At 35.1% G+C, this 23488-nt stretch overlaps 1 protein-coding gene across 2 annotated transcripts; it reads right to left on the reverse strand.

Moving 5' to 3' along the window:
- Positions 1-318: 318 nt before the first annotated feature.
- ALE2 (Protein kinase superfamily protein) lies at positions 319-5829 on the reverse strand. 2 transcript variants are annotated; one of them, XM_079050338.1, is made up of 8 exons: positions 5395-5829; positions 3144-3239; positions 2938-3069; positions 2495-2863; positions 2172-2411; positions 1670-2062; positions 1324-1564; positions 319-1223 (listed from the first exon to the last, which is right to left on the reverse strand). In XM_079050338.1, the coding sequence occupies exons 1-8, from the start codon at positions 5462-5464 to the stop codon at positions 566-568; spliced, it is 2199 nt and encodes a 732-aa protein (XP_078906464.1). In that variant the 5' UTR covers positions 5465-5829; the 3' UTR covers positions 319-565. The 2 variants fall into 2 exon arrangements, with proteins under 2 accessions (XP_078906464.1, XP_078906465.1); XM_079050339.1 differs by lacking the exon at positions 3144-3239.
- Between the last annotated feature and the right edge of the window lie 17659 nt (positions 5830-23488).

A 23488-nucleotide genomic window follows, 5' to 3' on the forward strand; every position in this document is an offset into this window, starting at 1 on the left:
AAATGTATAAAAATCAAAATATATATTCCCTTTTTAATCATTATCCCTCAACTGTATAAAAATCAAAATATATATTCCCTTTTTAATCATTATCCCTCAAATGTAAAGTGAGCTAGTGGCTGTAAAATAAGCAAAAAATGTCTGAAATAATACGTAAAATAGACCAACATTAAAATATGTTATTATTTTGCCAAAAACCACATTGTTAGAAATAAAATAATAATCATTAAAATGTATGCTAATTATTGTGTGCATTGCATTTCGCGTCTAACCTTTTAAAAAAAATGATGTACACTACACCATGATTAAAACCCAAAATTTGTTCCCTAAACATAGTAAAAATTCAAATAGCTTAACCCATGCAGTATCCCATATTATATTCTTAGAAACCAAATATGTGAATAATTATATTGTTCGGGGACCAAAAATGTAGTTCACCCAGCTTTTTTCAATTAGGTCCCTCGGCTGTTTTCCTACATAATTAACTAAAACTCGGTCCGACTCCAATCGATCACGAAAACCCGAGTTTCCTTTTAACATTTTCCGGTTCTGTACATTTAAAAAACTAAATAGAGCCTTGACTCCAGAAAGGCTTACCCCCACCATGTTCACTCATACTCCCTTTTAATCTATTATAAAACCCGGGTTTCTTCCTAACCGTCCTTAGCGGGCCGGACCTATTTCCAAGACCGCCATTGTTTTCAACCTCGTCAAATGGACCGGAGGCGGAGCTATAATCCATCGTTAAGATGGGAGAATCGTTACCGTACATGAGATGTGTGGAACCGCCGGCGTTCCACCAGCTGCCATCGGAAACGGTGTGGTCGGCTTTGAATTCGGATTCGACGGCGGAGGCGGAGGAGTCTCGTTGGGTAGTGGTGTCGTCTTTGTCGTTGTATATGAGTTTTAGGGCTTGGACGACTTCGCCCATGAAAGGTCGTTGAGCCACCTGTGGGTGCACACACATGGAAGCGATTGCAGCCACTTTTGCCATGTCGTTGAAGTCGTAGGTCCCGGCTAAGGTCCCGTCGATTAACCGGAGCAGACCTTCTTGGGTTGTGAGAAGTGGGCGGGCCCACGTGACGAGGTTTTCTTCACCCGGAGGTTGTGACATGTCGACCGGTTTTCTTCCCGAAATAAGCTCCAGCAGCACCACCCCGTAACTGTACACGTCGCTTTTCACTAGTAGATGCCCCGTCATCGCATACTCGGGAGCCACATAACTGTGATGTGAAAGAAAAATCAAATATTTTTATTTTAAATTTAAATTATAAACCAAACAAACCCCTCTTTAAATAATAAGTGTTGAAAAAGACAATAAACCCGAAAGTTCCCATGACACGGGTTGAAATGTGATGACTCCCTTCTGTAGCTTCCCTTGCTAACCCGAAATCTGATACCTTAGGGGTAAAATCGTCTTCTAGCAAAACGTTGCTGGCTTTGAAATCACGGTGGATGACACGAGGGTTGGAATCTTCATGAAGATAAGCCAACCCTCTTGCTGCACCCAGAGCGATCTTTAATCGCACATCCCAATCAAGAGGCCCCGTTTGCTTATCCACACCTGAAACACCAATACCAATCAAAATACAAATTTTATATGATAAAAGAAATGAGTGAAAGCATGTTGGTATTTCTAGCATTAAGATTTAAAACAAACCACATATACCATGCAAATGAGATTCAACGCTGCCATTGGGAACAAGCTCATAGACCAAACAGCGAGCACATCCTTGAATGCATATACCAATGAGTTTAACAAGATTACGGTGATGCAACCGGCTTAACATCTCAACTTCTGCAATGAACTCACGATCTCCATTCTGGTTAATATCTCTGTTCAACAATTTTACAGCAACCAGAGCTCCATCATCCATGATCCCAAGATAAACACATCCAAAACCACCTTCACCCAAAACTCTTAATGAGCTGAATTTCTCGGTAGCTTTTTCCAGCTCAGCTAATGAAAACGTCTTAACGGAAAGAACACAAGTAGGCATGGCGGAAACAACAGATACTGATATGGAACTTGTTGGATTGCTTGCTAACAATGCTCCAAGTCCTACAAGTACAACACCAATCATTCATACATTTATTTCTATGTAACTTGAAACACTACTAACAATTGTTTTTTAAATTGAACAGAAAGCCATCCCAAGGTTGAAGCTTACCACATCTCTTGTTATTTGAGGATGTAAAAGCACTGGATGAATTACATAGCTTTCTGTACTTGATGATAACACAAATTGCAGCACAGCAAACAATCAAGAGCACTGCTGCAGACAATGCAATTACAAAAATGGTTTTACGGTTTATTGTCTGACTTTTGCGAACAAAATTTGCGGTTATTGGGAAATCTTGCATCCCGGGACCTCCGCTTGGTTCCATCTGTAATGGCGAAGTAGGAAGCCCTGATTGTGACATGACATCTCATATTTTAGAACCCAAATTGGTAACAGGAAAAGATATGGAAGTATAATATATTATACCTTACCTGGATAAATAATATATGCCACTTGATAATCTCCGAAAAGGGTTTTATTCAATGAGAGTTTTTTCTTCCAAAATCTCTCGTATGTGAAAGCAGCAGTGACATTATCGAATCGCTGTCCCAATGGCACCAAGTTTGCATCAATGACTGTTTGTCCTTGGTTTTCACTATCAGCACTGGCACCTGTTATCACCACTTGGCTTTGTGTTAGGTACATGCCTGATGCAATCTCAATCTCTAGCTCGTTCACAACAGGGAAGACAGCATACACAGACACTTGTAAAAGCAGTCTCACTTTCATTGGTAAAACACACCCACAAGGTGAACCAATAGGAGTCGAAGTCAGTGGTTCCAAACAGGTTAGGCCACAACCTGCATAATCATCTTTACTTTAATAATAAGATTGTTATTGAGTCTAGAAAGTAGATAAAAGATAACTTATATACCTGGTCCAGAGGATGGAGATGGGGAGACTGCATGAGTTCTTATCCCATGAGGATGATGATGGCGGCCGTGGGGGTGGTGGTGGTGGTGGTGATGTGGCGGCAAGCTGCTACCAGTAGGACCAGAAACAAGACCTAAATAGAAAGATATTTTATGAGAATATGCTGAACTTTCAAGAGCTTACAATGTGGTTAAAAGAATTAAGGACCTTGAATTGTTGGAGAAGAAGCAGGAACAATCAAAGGCTTAAAAAAAGGTTTGGGGTGATGTGTATTTGGTGGATCCCTCATTGATATAAGTCTCGCTGCAAATAAAAAGAAAAATATCGCTATCTAATGCAAGGTATATTGATCCAGCAATGTGATATGAATATAAGTGTATTTATTGATCGGGTTTCATATTAGATTCATTAGTATTTAGTGGACCCCACCCCACAACACATTCCCAACTTCATCATATACCTTTGAGTCATTATGGAAAGAAATAAATACCCAAAACATTAGATTGATCTTAAGCCCTTGCACGCATATCGATGCAAATGTTTTTTGTTACCTTAGGCTGCTCTGAAATCCATGCAGCCATCAATTTGCGCATAGCATTTGAAACATGAATTTATAGACTATAGAGCAGTTTGATCAATTGAAAAGTATTGAAGTGGTACGTACAAAAAAAAAAAAAAAAAGAGTTAAAGATAGCCATCATTCCATTCTATCAATCTTGGAAAAAATCTCTATTCTTGAAAGACAATTGATGCGAAAGGGAGAAATCCCAGGAAAGGAAGTTGATAAACTTATTTTCATATAAATAGACAACTAGACGAGCACCATTAATGTTATAACCTTCTAACTGCAATTTGTTGAAATGAGCAAATCAAGAGGCTAGATTACATATAAGTGAACAACCATTTAAGAGCATTCTAAAAATATCATCCTGTTCCACAATCGTTGCTTATATTTTCATTAAGTAAGCTCGGGTGAGACTTCCAATCTTGACCAAATAAAAGAGGTTTCAATCTATACTGTTGAGTACTAAAAACCAGTAAAAAGAATTCACAATATACAAAAGTTGCCATTTTCGTTACAAAGGAAACCCATTAACGTTCAATCATGATATAAACCTATCTCTTATTTGACTGACAATGTGACAAGCCCCTGATTTCTTTAAAAAATCAGATGAAGATCTCTTTTTATTTTAAGATTATAGTAAGGGTATTCAAAAGAAAAGCCACCAAAACTGCTTCTAACATACAAGGTCAATGTTCATCGCAAGGAGCAAGCATTGGGTATATAATCTTCCATTTTGCGTCACGATAATAACTCACAACATCAATAATCTCAATGCAATGTCAATAGAAATTTTGTGACAAAAAGGCAAGTTCACATTGTTGTTTTAGTTTGTACTTTGTAGTTTACATCAGCAAAGTAAAAGCATAACCGGCGTAACTTTTCTCAGTTACTTGGAGAGACTGAAACGGAGTAACTGCATGAGCAATGTGTCAAATACCAAAGCAAAATTCTTTCTTGTTGTAGAATTTTAAAATGCAACTTAAGTTCACCTATGTCCTTTCGGATAGTCTTTGGGAACCTTGATGGTAGTCTTTTGATCTATTGGAGAGCTATTTACTTAAGTTAAGGTAGAATACCATGCAGTAAGAAATAAAAATCTTCATGTTATTCCTTTTCCTCATTTGTAAACAGGATGCATTGGTATGCTACTGCTTTTATTCCATAAATGATTGGTAGTATACTACTTGATAATATGATGCAACTTAGCTTCACTTTTATCCAAAGTTAAGATATAGATTGGATGTTCGACAACCATCTCTAAATGGTAATGACTACAATCAAGCATATGCACATAAGCAAGAGCAGGTCTTGCTTAGCGTAATTATTACTTTTTATCACATATTCCCCAGACAATAAAACAGTTGTAAGGCAACTTCATTATTGTCTGAAACCAAAAGTAGTTCTTCCACAGAGAAGCGGCGAACATCACCATGTAGATTTGCCAAGGTTAGGAATCTCCAAGCTTTTGTTGAGTGCTACACAGAAGAACGCACTTCTATGCAGATAAATTGGGACATTTAACATTACTGATTTTGGCACAATTAGTGTGGTGTAATCTAATTAATAACAAGAACTACGTACAGGGTACATTGCTAACAAATTCATATCAACTTTGCATCTTAAAAATACTAGGTTTAACATAAAAATTCGAACCATAACTTTTTCGATTTTCAAGAAAGGAGTATTATATAATTTTATATCAAACAGTTTCCACAAAGAGTACAGCACGAACACATATCATAACGCACTAACAAAACCCTAATTTCACTCCCAATTCATCAATTAACTGTTAATTTTTACCTTTATCAATTAACAATTATTGTTCCCATAGTGTATGTACGAATAAACCCTAAAATGGTTAAAGAAATAAAATTGAACTAGTAAGGTCCATACCGTAAGTGGCAGCTGTAGAATCGAAAGGGATGAGATGGAAACTAAACAACAGCACCAGAATAGCGAGCATTTTGGGAGCGAATTCACAAACATCATTGTCGGAACGCCAGTGCTTGAATAAACAATGCTACATTGAACGCCAATCTAGGCTTTCTCCGTTGAATTAATTTCCACCGACAAAACCCTCCGTCAATTCTATTCCCCGATAGTAAATGAACCATTGGTGTGCATCAAACACAAACACAGCTCTCAAGTACGACAATGCAGATCCATAGAATGAGGCGAAGATCAGAAGCGAATGTCAGGACAGGACATTTAGAGAGATAGAGAGAAGATTATGGTTAGATCTTGATAGAGAACGAAGCGAAAGGTTTCAAGAGAGTGAGACAGCGACATGAACTTACGACTAGGGCCGAACCAAAAGTTGAGCATATGTTCAGTAAGATTTTTCGTTTGTTAGTATCCGCATCATAGACGTCATTCATGGTTTTTTTTTTTTTTCATAAAGGTTTCCACTATTTTATCAAATAATAATAAAAATAATAATAATAATAATAAACTATTAACTTAAACAGTAAATTACACAATCGTCCATAGATAATTTATATTTTTGGTCCCTAATTTTTTTTTTAATTCAGATAGTCCATGCTTATAAACTCATTAGTCTATTACCCACATATGATGTTCCACGCTTTCTTATTGCTCTTATCAGCCATTACCACAACATACCCCTTCTTCCTTTTCGCTCCTTTCATTGAAAGCTACATCACCTCCCCCTTTCTTGTCATACAACTCACACATCGCAACCAAAGTTTGTAACATCCTAAATTTAGGGATAGACTTTTCGTTCTAAATTAACTAAGTAAATAGTTAGTTAAATAGAAAATAAATAGACAAACCAACCCATAAATAAAATAAACTAACATAAATAAATCAAATTTTTTAGTAAATGGAACTTTTTAGAAGAATAAATGTTTAAATTATAACATTTGGGACTAAAAATGCATAAAGGCGAAAGTGTGTTGACAAAGAATTGACTCACTTAAGTGTTAGTTAGACCAATAAATTCATAAACTATAAAAGAAATGATTGATTGTCGAAACTCTATAAGTTGAGTGGAACAATTATTTAAAATGGTGTTGTGTTGGCAAAAACATGTAAACTAAGGGTAGGATTTGAAAATTTGGCAAATAAGATGCACGAACACATTCATTCCTTCATCTCTCATATGTCACCTGTTATAAATAATAGAGTCGCAACAGTTGGTAAGAGCAAAATATTAGCAATATTGGTTAGAGATGAATTATATAGATTTAGTTTGTTAATTAGTTGAGTCATTAATTAATTAAATAAAATTTGTATATCTATAAGGGCCTATGTATAAGAATCTAATATTTAGATAATTACCAAATATAAGAATAATTACTTAGTGACCAAGTAATTATCACTTAGGGTTTAAATCATTTCCTTATAGATAGAGGCACCTATATCCAGAATTAAGTGTTTATCCCAGTTTTGAAAACTCTCCAAATTAGTGTCCTACTTCTCTCTACCCCTAATAACAAAGTTGTAAACGTGTGTATTTGATAAAGTCAAATGGTCAAATAGCCAGAATAGTCTTAGCTCTAGTATAGCCGTAAATATCTCCTTTCTAGTTTTCTACTTGTATATATAAACATTGCATAGTGAAAGATAATCACACAGTTCAGTTTCAAAGCTCATATGGTATCAGAGATCTGATTACTCTAAAAACCCCACAGATCCTTCTTCCTTTTGTCTTCTTTGATGGCTTCTGGAAGCCCTAATCTTCTCAATTTAGCCACTACCACCGCCACTAACCTAAATTTCCAGATCCCTACAATCACGGTCAAACTTGATCGAACCAACTATCCACTCTGGCGCACCACCATTGTTTCGGCACTTGAAGCTTTTGAGTTGGAGGAATTCGTCTTGAATCCTCAGCCACCACCGGAAATTCTCACTGTACCTGCGATTGACGCAGTTCCAGCCACCGCTACCTCACCTGCTGTTGCTGCCATTCCTGCCACAACTACACCAAATCCTGAATACGCCACATGGAAAAGGCGTGATCGGTTTGTTCTTTTGTGGCTAAAATCCACCTTGTCAGAAACGGCTCTTACTCTCGTTGCTCGCGCAACTTCATCTTTCACAGCGTGGCAAATCATTGGGAAAACTTTTCAAGCCCAAACTAGGGCTTCTCGTATGCAACTCAGGTCTCAACTCCAGTCCCTTAATAAAGGGTCTATGTCAATAATCGAATATATTGAGCGAAAACGTTCGATTGTTGATTCCTTAGCTGAGAATCTTTATCCAGTTACCGATGAGGACCTGATTAACTATATTCTTGGTGGACTTGACTCCTCTTACAGTCCATTCATCACAGCATTTATGATGAAGTCGGAAGCTCTCATTGTTGATGACCTTACAGGATTGTTACTCCAGGAAGAAGCAAGACTCGAACAAGAGCATCTTCGTATTGCCTCTGTACCGCAATCCTCTACTGTTGATGCTCTCACAGTAAAACGCTCAGCTTACCACAACACATCACAAGGCTCAAACTCATCTCAGTCATCCCGCAACTCAGACTCACGACGCCGTCGTCCAGTCTGTCAACTGTGTAACAAAACAGGGCACGAAGCTATTGACTGCTGGCAAAGGACAAACCAGACTGACTTTCCCTCAAGGAGGCCTAATCCATGAAACAATCAAATACAGGTTCATGTAGCTCAACACACCCCATCTGCTACAGCCATGGACCCAACATGGTACTTTGATACCGGAGCCACATATCATGTCACTCCTGATGTCTCCAAACTTAATATTGCAGACAACTACCAAGGAGATGATAAACTTCAAGTAGGAAATGGTAACCATATGTTTATTTCTCATGTTGGCTCAACTTCTTTGCCTAATTTAAAATTGCCAAATGTGCTTGTTGTTCCTGAACTCACTAAAAATCTACTCAGTGTGTCTAAATTAATAGATGATAATGATGTGTACATGGAATTTTGGCTTAATCATTGTACTGTTAAGACATTGCAGGGAAAAACAATCATCAAGGGGGATAAAAGTCAAGGCTTGTATCGGCTGCCTCACACCAACACTTCTCACACAACCTTCTCTAGTATTCGCACCTCCCTCCATGGATGGCATAGGCGGCTTGCTCATCCACATGAACCTCTTCTTCGGCGTTTAGTATCTTCATTTAATCTTCCAGTCTCATCAAATAAATTTCCAAGTGTTTGTGATTCGTGTCAACTTGGAAAAAAGTCATAGATTTCATCTCCCCGCATCTCATGTTAATTCTACAAAACCTTTTGAATTAATATATTCTGATGTTTGGGGCCCTTCCCCGATTTTTTCTTTAAATGGTCATAGATATTTTGTTCTGTTCATGGATGATTGCACTAAGTTCATATGGGTTTATTTTTTAACTCATAAATCACAAGTATTCTCTACCTTCTTGCAATTCAGAACCATGATTCAAACACAATTTTCTTGTGATATCAAATCTCTACAAACTGATTGGGGTGGTGAATACAGAAATGTTTCGACTTTTCTTAAAAACCATGACATTCTTCATATAATTTATTGTCCTTATACACAAGAACAGAATGGTGCTATTGAACGCCGAAATAGAGTAATTGTAGAAAAAGGGCTCACATTATTAGCCCAATCATCCCTGTCTAAACTTTTCTGGGAACATGCTTTCAAAACAGCCACCTATTTACATAATCGTACCATCACACCTCTGTTAAATTATGAATCTCCATACCAAAAATTATACCACAAAGTCCCAGATTATAATTTTCTTAAAACTTTTGGATGTCTCTGTTTTCCATATTTACGACCATACAACTCTCATAAAATTGATTTCCGCTCAAAGCCTTGCATTTTTCTGGGGTATAGTGCTTCACACAAAGGTTACATATGTTACCATCAATCAGCATCTCATATATACATCTCACGTCATGTGGTCTTTAATGAGGACACTTTTCCATACAACACCACTTCTTCTATTGCAAATTCTCAAAATTCAGTACCACTTGCCACTTCACCTACTATTATTGCCACCTTAGATTCAACACCACCTACTCCCACTATACCCTCAACCCCATCCACATCTCCACCAAACACGCCCTCTACACAAAGTAACTCATCTCCTACCCCTGTTCATTGTTTGAGCCCCATTACACCTTCTCCACCGATTAATACCTCTCAATCTCCTAACTACCAACACTCCACTGTGTCTTCTCGTGCTAGACAACAACCCACCATACCCTCCTATTATCGACCGGCTGATAATAGTCAGCACCCTATGATCACTCGTGCACGTACAGATTCCCTCAAACCAAAAACCTTCCTTACTACCGTTTCCCCTCATCTTGAACACGAACCAAAAACATATTCCCAAGCAATAAAGCACACATGTTGGCAAGATGCAATGAAGGCTGAGTATGATGCCCTCATGAAAAATAACACTTGGTCTGTAGTACCATGTCCTACTAACGCTAATATTGTTGGTTGTAAGTGGATTTACAGGATTAAAAGGCGTTCTGATGGCACTATTGACCGACACAAGGCACGCTTGGTCGCTAAAGGATTTAGTCAAGAGGCCGGAGTAGACTAATTTGACACGTTCAGTCCTGTTATTAAACCAACAACAATACGTCTAGTTCTCTCCATTGCTCTCTCACAAGGTTGACGTATTCGACAACTTGACATAAATAATGCGTTTTTAAATGGTGACTTATCGGAGACGGTCTACATGACACAACCTAAAGGCTTTGAAGACAAATCAAAACCTCAGCATGTATGTCGGTTAAACAAGGCATTATACGGTCTTAAGCAAGCTCCACGAGCTTGGTTTACCAAACTCAAGCATTGTCTGATTACTCATGGCTTTCGAGCATGTCGGTCAGACACATCCATTTTTGTTCATATTTCTTCATCATCTACTATTTACGTTATTGTCTATGTAGATGATTTGATAGTTACAGGAACAAATGACATCCACATGCATCAGTTCATCACCAACCTAAATCGCATGTTTTCACTAAAAGATCTTGGCGATTTGCATTATTTCCTTGGCCTTCAAATCACTCTACACAAGTCAGGAATTACAATATCTCAAAAGGCCTACATAAGGGATGTTCTACATAGAAGCAACATGTCTGAAGCATCTCCCGTGTCTACTCCAGCAGATCCATACAATCGTCTACAAAAGAATGGAGATCCTTTTGCTGACCCTACTCTATATCGCCAAGTTGTGGGCTCTCTTCAGTATGCTACCATTACACGCCCAGACATTGCTTATTCTGTTAACCGTATGTGCCAGTTTATGCATTCTCCAACAAATCACCATTGGCAGGCTGTTAAAAGAATCTTGCGTTATCTAAATGGCACTCTCGATCATTGTCTACATTTCCAACCAACCAATGCTAAAGGTCTACATGCCTTCTCTGACTCTGGTTGGAATTCAGATCTAGATGACAGCCGTTCTCAGTATGAATTTGCTATTTTTCATGGTTCAAATCTCATTAGTTGGACATCAAGGAAACAAAAAGTTGTTGCTCGATCCAGCACTGAAGCTGAATATAAATCTCTTGCTTACACCACAGCTGAGTTGTTATGGTTAAAGCAGTTGATATCTGACCTTCAAGCTCAAATCAACATCCCGCCATTATTGTTGTGTGACAATGTCGGAGCTATTTTCCTGACTAAAAATCCTATTATTAGTACCCGTTCCAAACACATTGCCTTGGACTTCCATTTTATTCGAGAACAAGTGGAGGTTGGTCAACTAAAAATTTGTCATGTCTCCTCTGTGGATCAATTTGCAGACATATTCACCAAACCGCTGGGAAAAGACCGAGTTATGTATCTTCGTTACAAGTTACAAGTTCGTCCCGCTCTTGAACTTGCCGGGGGGTAATAACAAAGTTGTAAACGTGTGTATTTGATAAAGTCAAATGGTCAAATAGTCAGAATAGTCTTAGCTCTAGTATAGCCGTAAATATCTCCTTTCTAGTTTTCTACTTGTATATATAAACATTGCATATTGAAAGATAAACACACAGTTCAGTTTCAAAGCTCATAACCCCAATGTTTTTCGTTCTACACATTGTATAATTGTGTAGTATAGAGCAATCAAATTTGCTTTGTGTCGTGGTGGTTCTGGTGCTCAAGAATTGTCGATTTGCGTATTAGGTGCGACTACATCAAATGGATTCTACTTTGGATCCTACCCCGTCAACCGACGAGAAGAAAGAAAGAAAAGACTACAAATGTATATTTTTATATTCTCTATATGGATTTTTTTGTTGCTTAGATTGGTTGAACATGGATTTGTCTATTAGGTTTGTGAGTTATTGTTTTGTTATATGATTGTTTAAGTTGTGCGTCTTTGTGACCAAAGATCCTCGTAACCCAACACCACCACCATCGCAACACACCTTCTTCCTCTTCTAACTTCGTATAGCCGCTAACATCTTCAATCCTAATAATATCGGCATCATGTTCATTGTGTTTAGATAAGCTCTTAATCTTTAGTTTTGGCGTACAAATGTCGTGATATTTCCTTTTTATTTATATTTCGTATATACCTTTCTATTTGTTGTTTGGGGATGAGATATTTACAAATTAATTTGATTCCATCTGGTTTGGTTCTTAGGAGATTTGCTTATGAACTTTGTCCGGTGAAAACAATGGAAGCCACCGGAAGTCACAGGGGCTTTGAAAATGGGATGGACATGGATGAATAAGGTATGAATGAGGGTGAAAGTAAGGCCCTGTTTGTTTACCTCTTAATTTCATAATTAAGAGGCAATGTCTTAAACTTTCAGATTCAGACCGTTTGTTTGAGTATTATTTTTCGCCTCTTAAAATGAATAATACCTCTTATTTTTTCAGAGAATAAACAAAGTCTGAAAACAAAAAAAAAGAGATGCGCGTTTAAGATGCCCTATTTGCCCTAACAGATCGACGCCTCTTCTTTTCTTCCCTTGTGTTGCTTGCTTCGCGTGATTTCTCCTTAGCATCGGACGACGCTGCCCACCCGAATCGTCGACGACGCTGCAGCCAGCAACGTCGCCTTCCTCCGCCGCCTCCATCTACGTCTCGTTCTTCCGCGAACCGCAGCAGCCAACCACAACAGCCAACAGCAAGGTATTCTTCGGTTTCTTCTTCTGTTTCTTCATTCTTTCCCTCAAATTCACTGTTTCTTCCTTCTTTGCCCTCAAACTTGAACATAAACTGCAGTTAATTACTTCTTTGCCCCGAAATTGTTATGCTATCAGTTGTGCATTTGATGTGTTGGATTATGTTTGTTTTTGGTAGTGATTTTAATGCAATCAGTAACAATCACATCCACAATCAACTGCAGTTAATTACTTGATGTTGATTGTTACACCAATTTAGCAAAACACTTCTCTCCAATGTTATACATAATCTAAAAAGTTGTCCCCCATGTTTCCCCTCCAGTCTCGATTTGCTATTATAGGTCGATTTAGGGGTTGGAAATTATTGATCAGCTGACTTTATTAGTTGCCATATGATTAGGTTACTTTTTTGGTTGATTCTTCCCAACTAATTTAATAGTTACTTCATCCTTCCTCATTAGTTAAATATGTTTTTAGTCAAAAATAGTTAAATATGAGCTAGAAACTTATATGAATTGTGCATTTGTTTTGTTGAAGTAGTTGTTGAAAACGTGCCTTTATATTGCTTAAATTGTTGTTGAAAATGTGTATTTGTTTCGTTCAATTGTTCATTTGTTTTGTTAAATTGTTGTTGAAAACTTGCATTTTTTTCGTTGAATTGATCAAAGAAATGGGAGAAAAGAATGATAGGATTAGTTGGAAGGTTGAAGGTGTAGAGAAAACGTTTCTAGAAGCTTGTTTACGTGAAGTTACGGTCAATGGACGGGAAGGGAGTAGTTTGAAAGCACTATCTTGGAGTAATGTAGCTGAAACACTAAAAGTTGAACATAACTTTATTGCCGACCAAAAACAAATGAAGAACCGATATGACTACCTATAGTCAAAGTTTGGTGCTTTTTTAAAGTTAAAAAACAAAACCGGCAATGTGTACAATTCAACAACCAACACCTTCAATCTTTCCAAAGAGGAATGGGAACTAGAATCAAAGGTATTTTGTTAATTTATAAAAAATAGATTATCATGTTTAAATAATAAAATATTTTTTCCTAACAGTCAAACAAACATGTGGATTCTTTGAGACGCACCCCACTACCGTACCCCGACCTTTGCACACAGTTGTTTGAAGGCGCGACTGCGACAGGCATTCATAGTTGGGGACCAACTTCTACCCTTCCCCGTCCTACTCAAGAGTCAAGCCACTATAGTTTGCATGACTTTGATGACATCGATTGCACTCAACAAGAAACTGTAGGTCTCAGTGACGAGTCATCCGCTCAATCAAAAAAACAAAAGACTACAGATACGACAAAGAGTCAAAATAAAAGTAAAGATAAGGGCAAAGATGCATCGAATTCAAGATTGCTTGAAATCGGGGAAGATATTGCCACAATTGCTAAGATATTTATGGAAAAACATGCTTCTTCAAATTTGGATGCGTGTATGGAAAAGTTTGAGAAGTTAGGATGGGAAATATTTGATCCAAGATACACTACTACTGTTGCTCTTTTTGGTGAAGGTGCGGATAAGAGGCACGTGTGGTTAACCATTGATCCAGGTATTTGTGAGAATTGGGTCAAGACTGTTGGAGCACATTACAGAATGTTTCGCTAAGTAGATGTTTTGAATGTTTTCATGGTTTTTTTTTTGATAACTAGATGTTTGGTTTGAACTAGATGGTTTTTTTTGGATTACTTGATGTTTGGTTTGAACTAGATTTTTATATGACATGAATGACTTGATGTTTTGGATTACTAGATTTTTATATGACATGAATGACTTGATGTTTTGGATTAATTTTTATGTTGTTAATATAATTGTTATGTATTTTCAAAATATAATTATTATGTATTTTCAAAATAACAGATTGCTTATGGATTCGGATGAGGAAATTGCATTTTTCATTTTACTATGTTGCTATTGGTTGAATCTAGCATCCAATAGAACTGGAAGGGCAATTGATAACGATTCGGAAATGACCGGTCATCAACATACACAAGAATTGTTACATGGAACTTCTACACAATGTCATGAGCTGATGCGTCTTTCACGTGAAGCGTATGCACTTTTATGCAATCATTTTAGACGAAACAATTGGTTGCAAAGTAGTAGGCATATAAGCGTTGAAGAAAAGATGGCTATGTTCTTGACAACTATAGCACATAATAAACGGTTCAGGATTATCAAACGAAGGTTTCAACACTCCACAAAAACAGTGCATAGATGCTTTCATGAGGTGCTAAATGCAATGATGATTTTTGCAAAAGAAGTTATAGTGCCAACGAATTCTAATGCAACCGTTAATTCCTCAGAGAGACATCGTAGGCTAAAAGAAATCTTTCCTGAAGCAATAGGTGCGTTAGATGGAACTCTTGTACATGCAGTCGTGCCTGCTGATCAACAAACTCGCTACAGGGGAAGAGGAAAAGGTGAATGCTTTCAAAATGTTTTAGGAATTTGTGATTTTGATATGATATTCACATTCGTATGGACCGGTTGGGAGGGTATAACACATGATTCGCGAGTTTTGAAAAAAGTTGCATGTAACCCGAATTCATGCTTTCCGTTCCCTCTCCAGGTTTGTAATTCTTTTTAAATTTATTCTAAAATACGATTTTAAATTTCTATATATAATACTTCCTTCACTCATGTGTATAGATAAATATTACATTTGTGATGTTGCATACGCCAACACTCGTGAATTTATGACTCCTTACCGCAACACGAGGTATTGGTTAGCCGATTATCGACGGCGACGTGCATTAACTAAGGAAGAAAAATTCAATCATGCACATGCGCAACTCATAAATGTTATTGAACGTGCTTACGGTGTTTTGAAGGCGAGATTCTCAATCCTAAAGCGAATGGCTCCTTTTTCTTTTTCAGTACAAAGAGATATAGTCGTTGCTTGTTTTGCAGTCCACAATTTCATAAGGAAATGCGATATTCATGATGAGTTATTTATGGCGTTCGAGGAGAACAATGCTCAAGCACAAGGGGGAGAGAATGATGCACAAAACGTACACGATATGGAATGGGGTTCACAAGGCAATGAATACATGGATAATTTGTGTGACCAGATTGCGAATCAATTGGGGTAAAATTAAATTTGTAGGATTTTATTTGGATTTTAGTATGATTTTGTGGATTTAAAAATATTTATGTTTGATTTGGATTTGTGTTTAATTTTGATTTATGTTTGATTTGGATTTGGATTTAAAAATATTTATGTTTGATTTTATATGGTGTTTATATTTTTTTTAATACATATTTAAGAAATTTATTAGGTTATTTTCTAAACAAACAGTTAAATTCAATAAAAAATAAAACAGAAGGGTAAAATGGTCATTTTAATAACTCAGCACAGCAATTCAGAGGTCCCAACCAAACAACATGTTAAACATTCAGCTCTTAAAATTTTAGACCCTCTTAGAAATTCAGATCTCTTAAAAATTCAGATCCTTCAAAACAGCCCCTAAGATGGAGTGGTTGAATTATTCCACCATAAAGTCTCTGATGGTAAAAAGAGAGAGAGAGAGAGAGAGAGAGAGAGAGAGAGAGAGAGAGAGAGAGAGAGAGAGAGAGAGAGAGAGAGAGAGAGAGAGAGCTTATTTTGAGGTTAATTATAAATATTCGACCTCTCTCGTTCATCCTTCGAGCTTCTAGTGTCATCCATATTAATTATTTATTCTCTAAACATAATTAACAAAAGTTATCGATCCCTATTAATATATAGCCGGTCAATTAGGAACTCCGACATACTTAAATAATTGTTCCTTAAATATGATGTCGTATGTTACCTATCTATACAGACCATGTTTTTATTTATTTATTTACTAGGTGTAAGACTCATGTATTACATGGGTCATTTAAAAAATTATATATAAAATTCTAAACATTTGAGAAGTTGAAAAATAAAAAAAAATATTGAACTTTTAAAATTAAAGTGTTTTCTTTTAAATTTAAACAAATAATTTAGATAAATAAACAAAAAAAAACTAATGGACTTTAATTTAAATTTTTTGAAATTAGAAGGAAAGTCAATTAATGAAATTGAAATGTTTTTATTGTTATATTTATTGCAATTAATACATTTAATAAAAATGAAACAACCACAAAATGTCATGTGGAAAAATTTTAATTGAAAATAACCACAAAATGACATGTAGCCAAATCAATGAGAATATGACAAGTGACAAAAAGTTCTTTATTTATTAGTTAGGATATTAGGTAAGATTTATTATTTATTTATTTATAATTTACATGAATACAAATTAACGTACATTTATCATGTCTATGTTAGCATATTCAAAAACGAAAATTATGTGGTTATGATCCTCAAATTATGATAAAGTAACTTTCCAAAATGTTAGATTTGTACATCCATTTATTACATACTAGGTTATAACCCGTGTAACACACGGGTGACAGCGTAAAACAAAATGTTATAATCGAGATTAACATAAAAATAAAAATGCTATAATTGGCATACAATTGCTATATTATCATTGAGATGAAACTAAATGTTATAATCGAGATTAACATAAAAGTTGAATGTTAGAGCTGAAAAAAAAAAGTAAAATGCTATAATCGACATTAACATGGAATTTAAATGTGATCATTGGAAAAAAATGGAAGTGTTATAATCGGCATAAAAATGAAAGTTGAATGGTAGAATTAAAAAAAAATGAAAGTAAAATGCTACAATCTCTCACGACTAAAAGTTAAATACTATAATTAAAAAATAAGAAAATAAAATGCTATAATTGAGAATAACATGAAAGTTGATTGTTATAATTGAGAAAATATTGAAACTAAACCGATATAGTAACATTAAAATGAAAGTTTAACATTATAATAAACATTAAAATGAAAGTTGAATGCTATACTTGAAATAATATAAAAGTTCAACACTATAAATAATGTTAATATTAAAAAAATATTAAAGAAATTACTTTCTTTTTTGTTTTTTCCACAAACGCACAAACAGCCACAAACAAACACACACACATACACATACATAGTGAAAGACTACCAAATTATAGCTTTGTACTTTCAAAGTACAATGCTATACTAAGAAAAAGAATTAAAAAGAAATTATATAAAAAAAATAAGAAATGAAAATGATACAATGACCGATACGGATAAATATATAGTAAAACACTACCTAATTATAGTGTTGCTTTTGTATTCTAAAGGACATCAAAATAATGGATTTTAGTTGGTAAATATGAATAAAAAATAAAAAATTTAATACAAAAGAACATACGCCACTTTCATGAAAATGAATACATATAGAGCAATAGATGAAAATTTGGTAATCTACTACACTTCTCTGCTGCATGAATTCAGAAGCTACGTGACCTGTACCTGGACATTACATAATAGCCAAATCAAAAATATTCAGTACGAAACAAACTTATAAAATAAAGTATAAGCAATACATAAAATATAGTACAAAATGCTATAAAATATATCAAAAGGGTTAAATATTTAACTAAGTAAATCATGGGTAACCCAAGAATGGTTAAATATCAAAACTTGCATATCTTACCTTTTGGACATGATCATATTGTTTATTCTCGTCAAGAAAGAGAACCAACTGTAAAAAAAGAAAATGATTTAATGATTTCAATAGAAATGAATCATGTTTTAATTAGGTTTTCATACCAGATAAAATTACCAACTCCAACTCCCAAAAAGGGGATAAATTTAACTCAACACTTGCTTTTTGTAGCATGATGAAAGACAATTTTCTAGAGTTTTAGGACCTTGTACTTATGGAAGAGGGATGTCCAATACTTCATATTACAAAATGTTTAAAATCTAAAACAAAATAGAAAAGAAAAATGTTTCAATTTGATTTATACGTTAGTAAGTAAGAGGTCAAAACAATGAATAAGCTGATTGTAGTGGCCCAACATATATGAAAGATGTTCAACTCCATGATATTAGATTGGTTGTTATTTATGTTGCTGGAGTAACAGGTGTAAGATGCGAGTCTGATTGCGGTTCTCACACTACCTAAAGAAGAAATAAATACACTAATTGAAACATACATACAAATAAAAATTTTAAGGAACTCTAAAACTAAACACAATTGATTTTGTTACAGTTGAAGAGGCTATAGATTAATCCAATAGGAGATTCAAAGAAATCAACAAAGAAGAGATGTTAGAGCTTGTTTGTAGTAATATAATATAGATCGGTTGTCAAAGAAAAAAAATATAAAGGGTCATTGTGTCAGATGGTGGTGAAAGAAAGACGATGGCAGAATTGGTGGTGGTGAATGGATTAGAGTTTGAAGAAAGAGAAGGGCAGCCGGTGATGGTGGGGGACAAATCAGGGTTTTAGTAAGAGAGATAGGAGATAAGAATCTCTCACGACTGATTTGGTGGCTGATTGTTCGACTTGAACATGGAAAATTTTAAACTATTATAGAGATTTTGTCAAAGAAGATTAGATTATTCTAATTTAAATTCTTGAATCGTAGGAACAAAAGAATGGAATCCAAGTTATTAACTGATAATATCCAATCCTTAATTTGATTCCTAATTTTTAGGAACGAAATAAAGTAAAGATGAAAGATATAGACGGGAAAAATAGTCAAAGGATTTTTGTGGTAATGACACGTGGCATAGTTGGGGCTTAATAGAATGACATGTGGCGTTTAAGGGAGATATTTATTAAGCATGAAGATTGATATGTCAATCATACGTGCTAAAAATTTCAACACTTTCAAGCATTAAGGGTACACGATATGCATGAATGACTATGCGGGACAAGACCAATTTTCATGAAGTAGCACCAAGAACATCATTCATAGTATCCCAGTACCGAGCTCAAGCTGTCATTTACAATATTCATGTTTGTGCATTTAAGTACATCTTGCTTTGGTATTTGTATATTTTGTTATGGATGATCAAATAAAAAAAATAGTTTAACTAGTTGCTAATGTGGAAGAGAGAGGATGCTATGAGAGGATAAGAATGATCCATAATTTCCACCATAATAAATAGAATACAAGTTGTTAAAGAATTCATTATGCATTTGAATAAGTACAAGTTACTCAGTTTGTAAGTAGTGAGGTAACAATTTGTTTTTCATATTGAAAGGTGGGCAACGTCAAATCAAGGATATGTGATTTGAATAACATGTCTATGTTTATCAAGTTATGTAACGCTATGAATAATTTTTTAAAGTTTGGTATATTAATGAAACATTAAAGTTTAATAATAGTTTATGTTTAACAAGTTATGTAATGTTATGAACTAATCTGAGCCGAAAAGACCGAAACCAGACTAAAAAAATGTACAAACAAAAAAACCTGAAAGTAAAATACACCCCTCAAAACCGAAAAAAAACGAATACAAAAACAACAAGACCGAAAAAAACTCAATCTAAACCAGACTTATCTCGATAAAAACCAAAAAAAAAATGTTTGTATCAAAATCTATATGGAATTCCTTTATAAAGGTCTATATTGCACCATGATACCATGTAAATGGGTTATATATTATTATTTATGATTATGATTCTATTACATGATCAAATCGTTTAAGATTAAAAAATTAAATAAAAGAAATCATATTCCATAAAAAGATTCATCCAATTTTTTTGATTAAAATAAACAACTTTTATTACAATAAAATACAATTCTATTTTTTTTAATACATCATTCATTAATATCAAACACTATCAAAAACTCTAATCATACAAATGCAATAGAACTGAACTCATGTGTGGTTTAAAAATAAAATTTTGAATGTAAGGGGTTGTTTGTTTTTTTTTAATGAAAAATCATTTTTGACCACTTTTGGTTGTGTCACGCGTGACAGTGGTCTTACACAGTTCGTTGTTTTTTTAGAAAACTTCTAACTTAAAATTTGTTATGTGTGTGTTGCGTGGCGTAGTACTAGACCTTACTCTTCAAACCACTTTTCATCTTATTTTAAGTTATATTATTCAACATAGATTTGTTTTAATTTTTTTTCAATAATATGTTTATTAACGTATTTTAGCTTTTGATCACATTTGGTCACTAATCTTTTTTTTGTGATGTATTGACCCTTGAACTTGTTGAAACGTGTAAATGTTACCCTTATGACCGCTTTTAGCCGGTCATAAGGGTAAAATGTAAACAATTTCAAATAATTTAAGGGTAAATCAAGCACGAAAAAAGTTCAATGACTAAATGCGAACAAAACTTAAAAGTTTGTTACCGTTTCAAGTCATTATCCCAATTCCCATAAATGGTTCTAAATGTTATTATGGATGAGCACAAGCGGGATATCGAGGTCACAGAAGTGAGGATGTTGTAATAATTGTGTGATATACCTTTATTGTATAAGATACCAGAAATAACACTTAGAAATATAGTAGGAGCGACTTCAATTACAAAGAAACTGAAGGAAAAAAATATGGTGGTTTCAGACATATATTTAGGATATAGGCGATGGTTTTCACTACAGAAGGTGGAGACGGTCGTTATAGATCGTGTGAGGAAGAGAGAACATATACTTAGGACATAGGCGAAGGTTTTCACTCCAGAAGATGAAGACGGTCATTGTGAAGATAATAAGATCTTCCCTAATAAATAAAGATCTTTTTTGTCACATGACATGCTCTCCTTCAATTTGACAAATGTCAATTTGTGGTAATTTTGAATTAATTTTTTTCCACATGTCATTTTATGGGTTTTCATATTTTATTAAATTTCATATAATATTTTAATGTAATAATTGCAATAAATATAATAATAAATGGATATCAATTTCTTTTATGGGTTTACCTTTTAATTTTAAAAAATTTAAATTAAAGTTTATTAGTTTCTTTTGTTTATTTATTTAAATTGTTTGTTTAAATTTAAAAGTTAAAAAACATTTCAATTTTAATAATTCATTATTTTTCTTATTTTCTTATAAATTCACAGTTCTCAATTACTTAGACCTTTATATTTAACTTTTTTTTAAAATTAACCCATGTAATACATGGGTTACTGTTGTGACATGTTCTATGGTTTGGATGCTGAATGAAGGATCTGTGTGGGGTGCTTGCTTGAGAACATAATCACAAGAGAACCGTTAGAGGACGACCGGGTGATCTCCCAGGACGTCACTCCGACGATCAAGTTAGTTTTTTCTGAGGGATAGAGAAAATCTGAGAGAAGTCTTTTTTCAGGAGAGAAGATGGATCCCTTCCTTGAGGCGGAAGAGATCCTTTTGTCCTTGTTACTAACGGATCGTGGGGATCGTGCCTCGTGAGCATAAAATGTGGCCTTGTAGTGACTAAAGAACATGGTTTGGCATGCGGAATTAAAGATTGCACAATGAACATGGTGATTTGGGTGTTCAAGAGATGTATTGAATATGTATGGTGTTACAAAAAATGACATAGATCTACATCTACATAAATAACACACACTCACACACTCATTTTTTACACCTCTCAAGCACACCTCTACAAGTGGTATGAACCCACCTTATATAGAGGTGTTTACATGTCTCTCTCTCACTCTCTATCTCATGAGTCAAAAGGCTAAAGCACCACATGCAAGTGGGTCTACAAAAGTCAAACATTTACAAAGTTAATCATGAATAACTTTGTACCCCAACATTCTCCCCCTCAAAGTTAGGAATGAATGACCCGCTTCAAATCTTCCAAACTCGAGCAACTACACGATCCGAGCCTCAAGGGTGACACATATTGAAATGAACTTCAAATCTTCAATTCTTCCATGATTCTTCAATTTGGGCTCTAGGATGTGAGACCATACAAACCAAGCATCAACGAATGATCAAGAGCTTCTCAAACTCCAAATAATCACCCAAAAGTTGAGCATAAAAACACACCCCGAAAATCTTCAATAAAACCAAACCCATTTCGAAACGAAATCACTTCCAAACTTCCAATTGCATCATTTCGTGTACTTCAAAAATTCAAGGTCACTTCGGTCTTCAAATCCGCGTAATATGAAAAATTCAAGTTCGAATTTCCATATAAATTTCTCCCCCTTTTTATAATCGAAATTTGATTATAAAACCTTCAAGGAAAGAGAACGTGCTCTATTCGGAATTTTTCGTGTCAAAACTCCCCCTTAACATGTGGCATAAACTTTGTGTTCAATCCGGAAAACCCATAAAATCTTCAATTTTTAGCTTCGTTCACGGACCGCCTTTGACAAAATTTCTCAAAAATGGGTATAAATTGTCAATTTCAAAATTCTGCAGTGACCCGGTGCGCCCAAAACAACCAAAAATGCAAAACTCTCCCCCTTTTCCGAAGTTGGGTAGAAAGCGTCAATTTGCATAAACTGTAGGGGCCTGAAATGCACAATCTTCAATTTATCAAAAAATAGCCCATTTTCGAATTTGGGCAAAAACTGCCAAACTTTCGAAACTTCAATGACTGATTTCGAAAATTCTGCCTTTTGTCCTCCAAACATTCGAAAAAATACCCCAATTGACGAAGTTGGGTATAAACTGCCAAATTCTCGAAATTTCAGGGACCAAATTCGAAAATTCTGCACACTTCTTCAAAACACACGAAATTTTGTGGAACGTACGAAAAAGTGCCAAATTAACGAAACTTTAAGGTTCATTTACGAAACTTTGCTTTCTTCTTACCCAATTTTGTTTCCCAGACAACGTTCCCTTCGTACGAAATCCTCAGCACCATATTAACGAAATTTTTCTCTCGTTCGTTAGTTTCAATCACCAAACCATATTCCATTCTACCGAAAAATTTTCCAATGCCATTTTAACGAAAACGAAGGCATTCGAAGCCTCTGAATCTCGTCTGAACCATTTGTATTTACTCACTGAATCAAAATTTCGTTATAACCAGTTCTTCCCAAAATCATCGACATCAACAGATTAACAAGCAAGCCTTCGTTTTTAACTGAGAAACCAACATCA

Source organism: Lactuca virosa, chromosome 5 (assembly GCF_052849685.1).
Source record: "Lactuca virosa cultivar CGN04683 chromosome 5, Lactuca_virosa_CGN04683_v6, whole genome shotgun sequence".
In the NCBI taxonomy this organism is placed as follows: domain Eukaryota; kingdom Viridiplantae; phylum Streptophyta; class Magnoliopsida; order Asterales; family Asteraceae; genus Lactuca; species Lactuca virosa.

Bases quoted from the DNA above. Each gene is read 5' to 3' on its own strand.
- ALE2 (XM_079050338.1), bottom strand. From the start codon at position 5,464: ATGCTCGCTATTCTGGTGCTGTTGTTTAGTTTCCATCTCATCCCTTTC. The intron at 3,070-3,143 runs GTCCTTAATTCT...CTTTCTATTTAG, and splicing joins TTCTTCTCCAACAATTCAAG to GTCTTGTTTCTGGTCCTACT. The intron at 1,565-1,669 runs GTATATGTGGTT...TTGGTGTTTCAG, and splicing joins CGTTGAATCTCATTTGCATG to GTGTGGATAAGCAAACGGGG.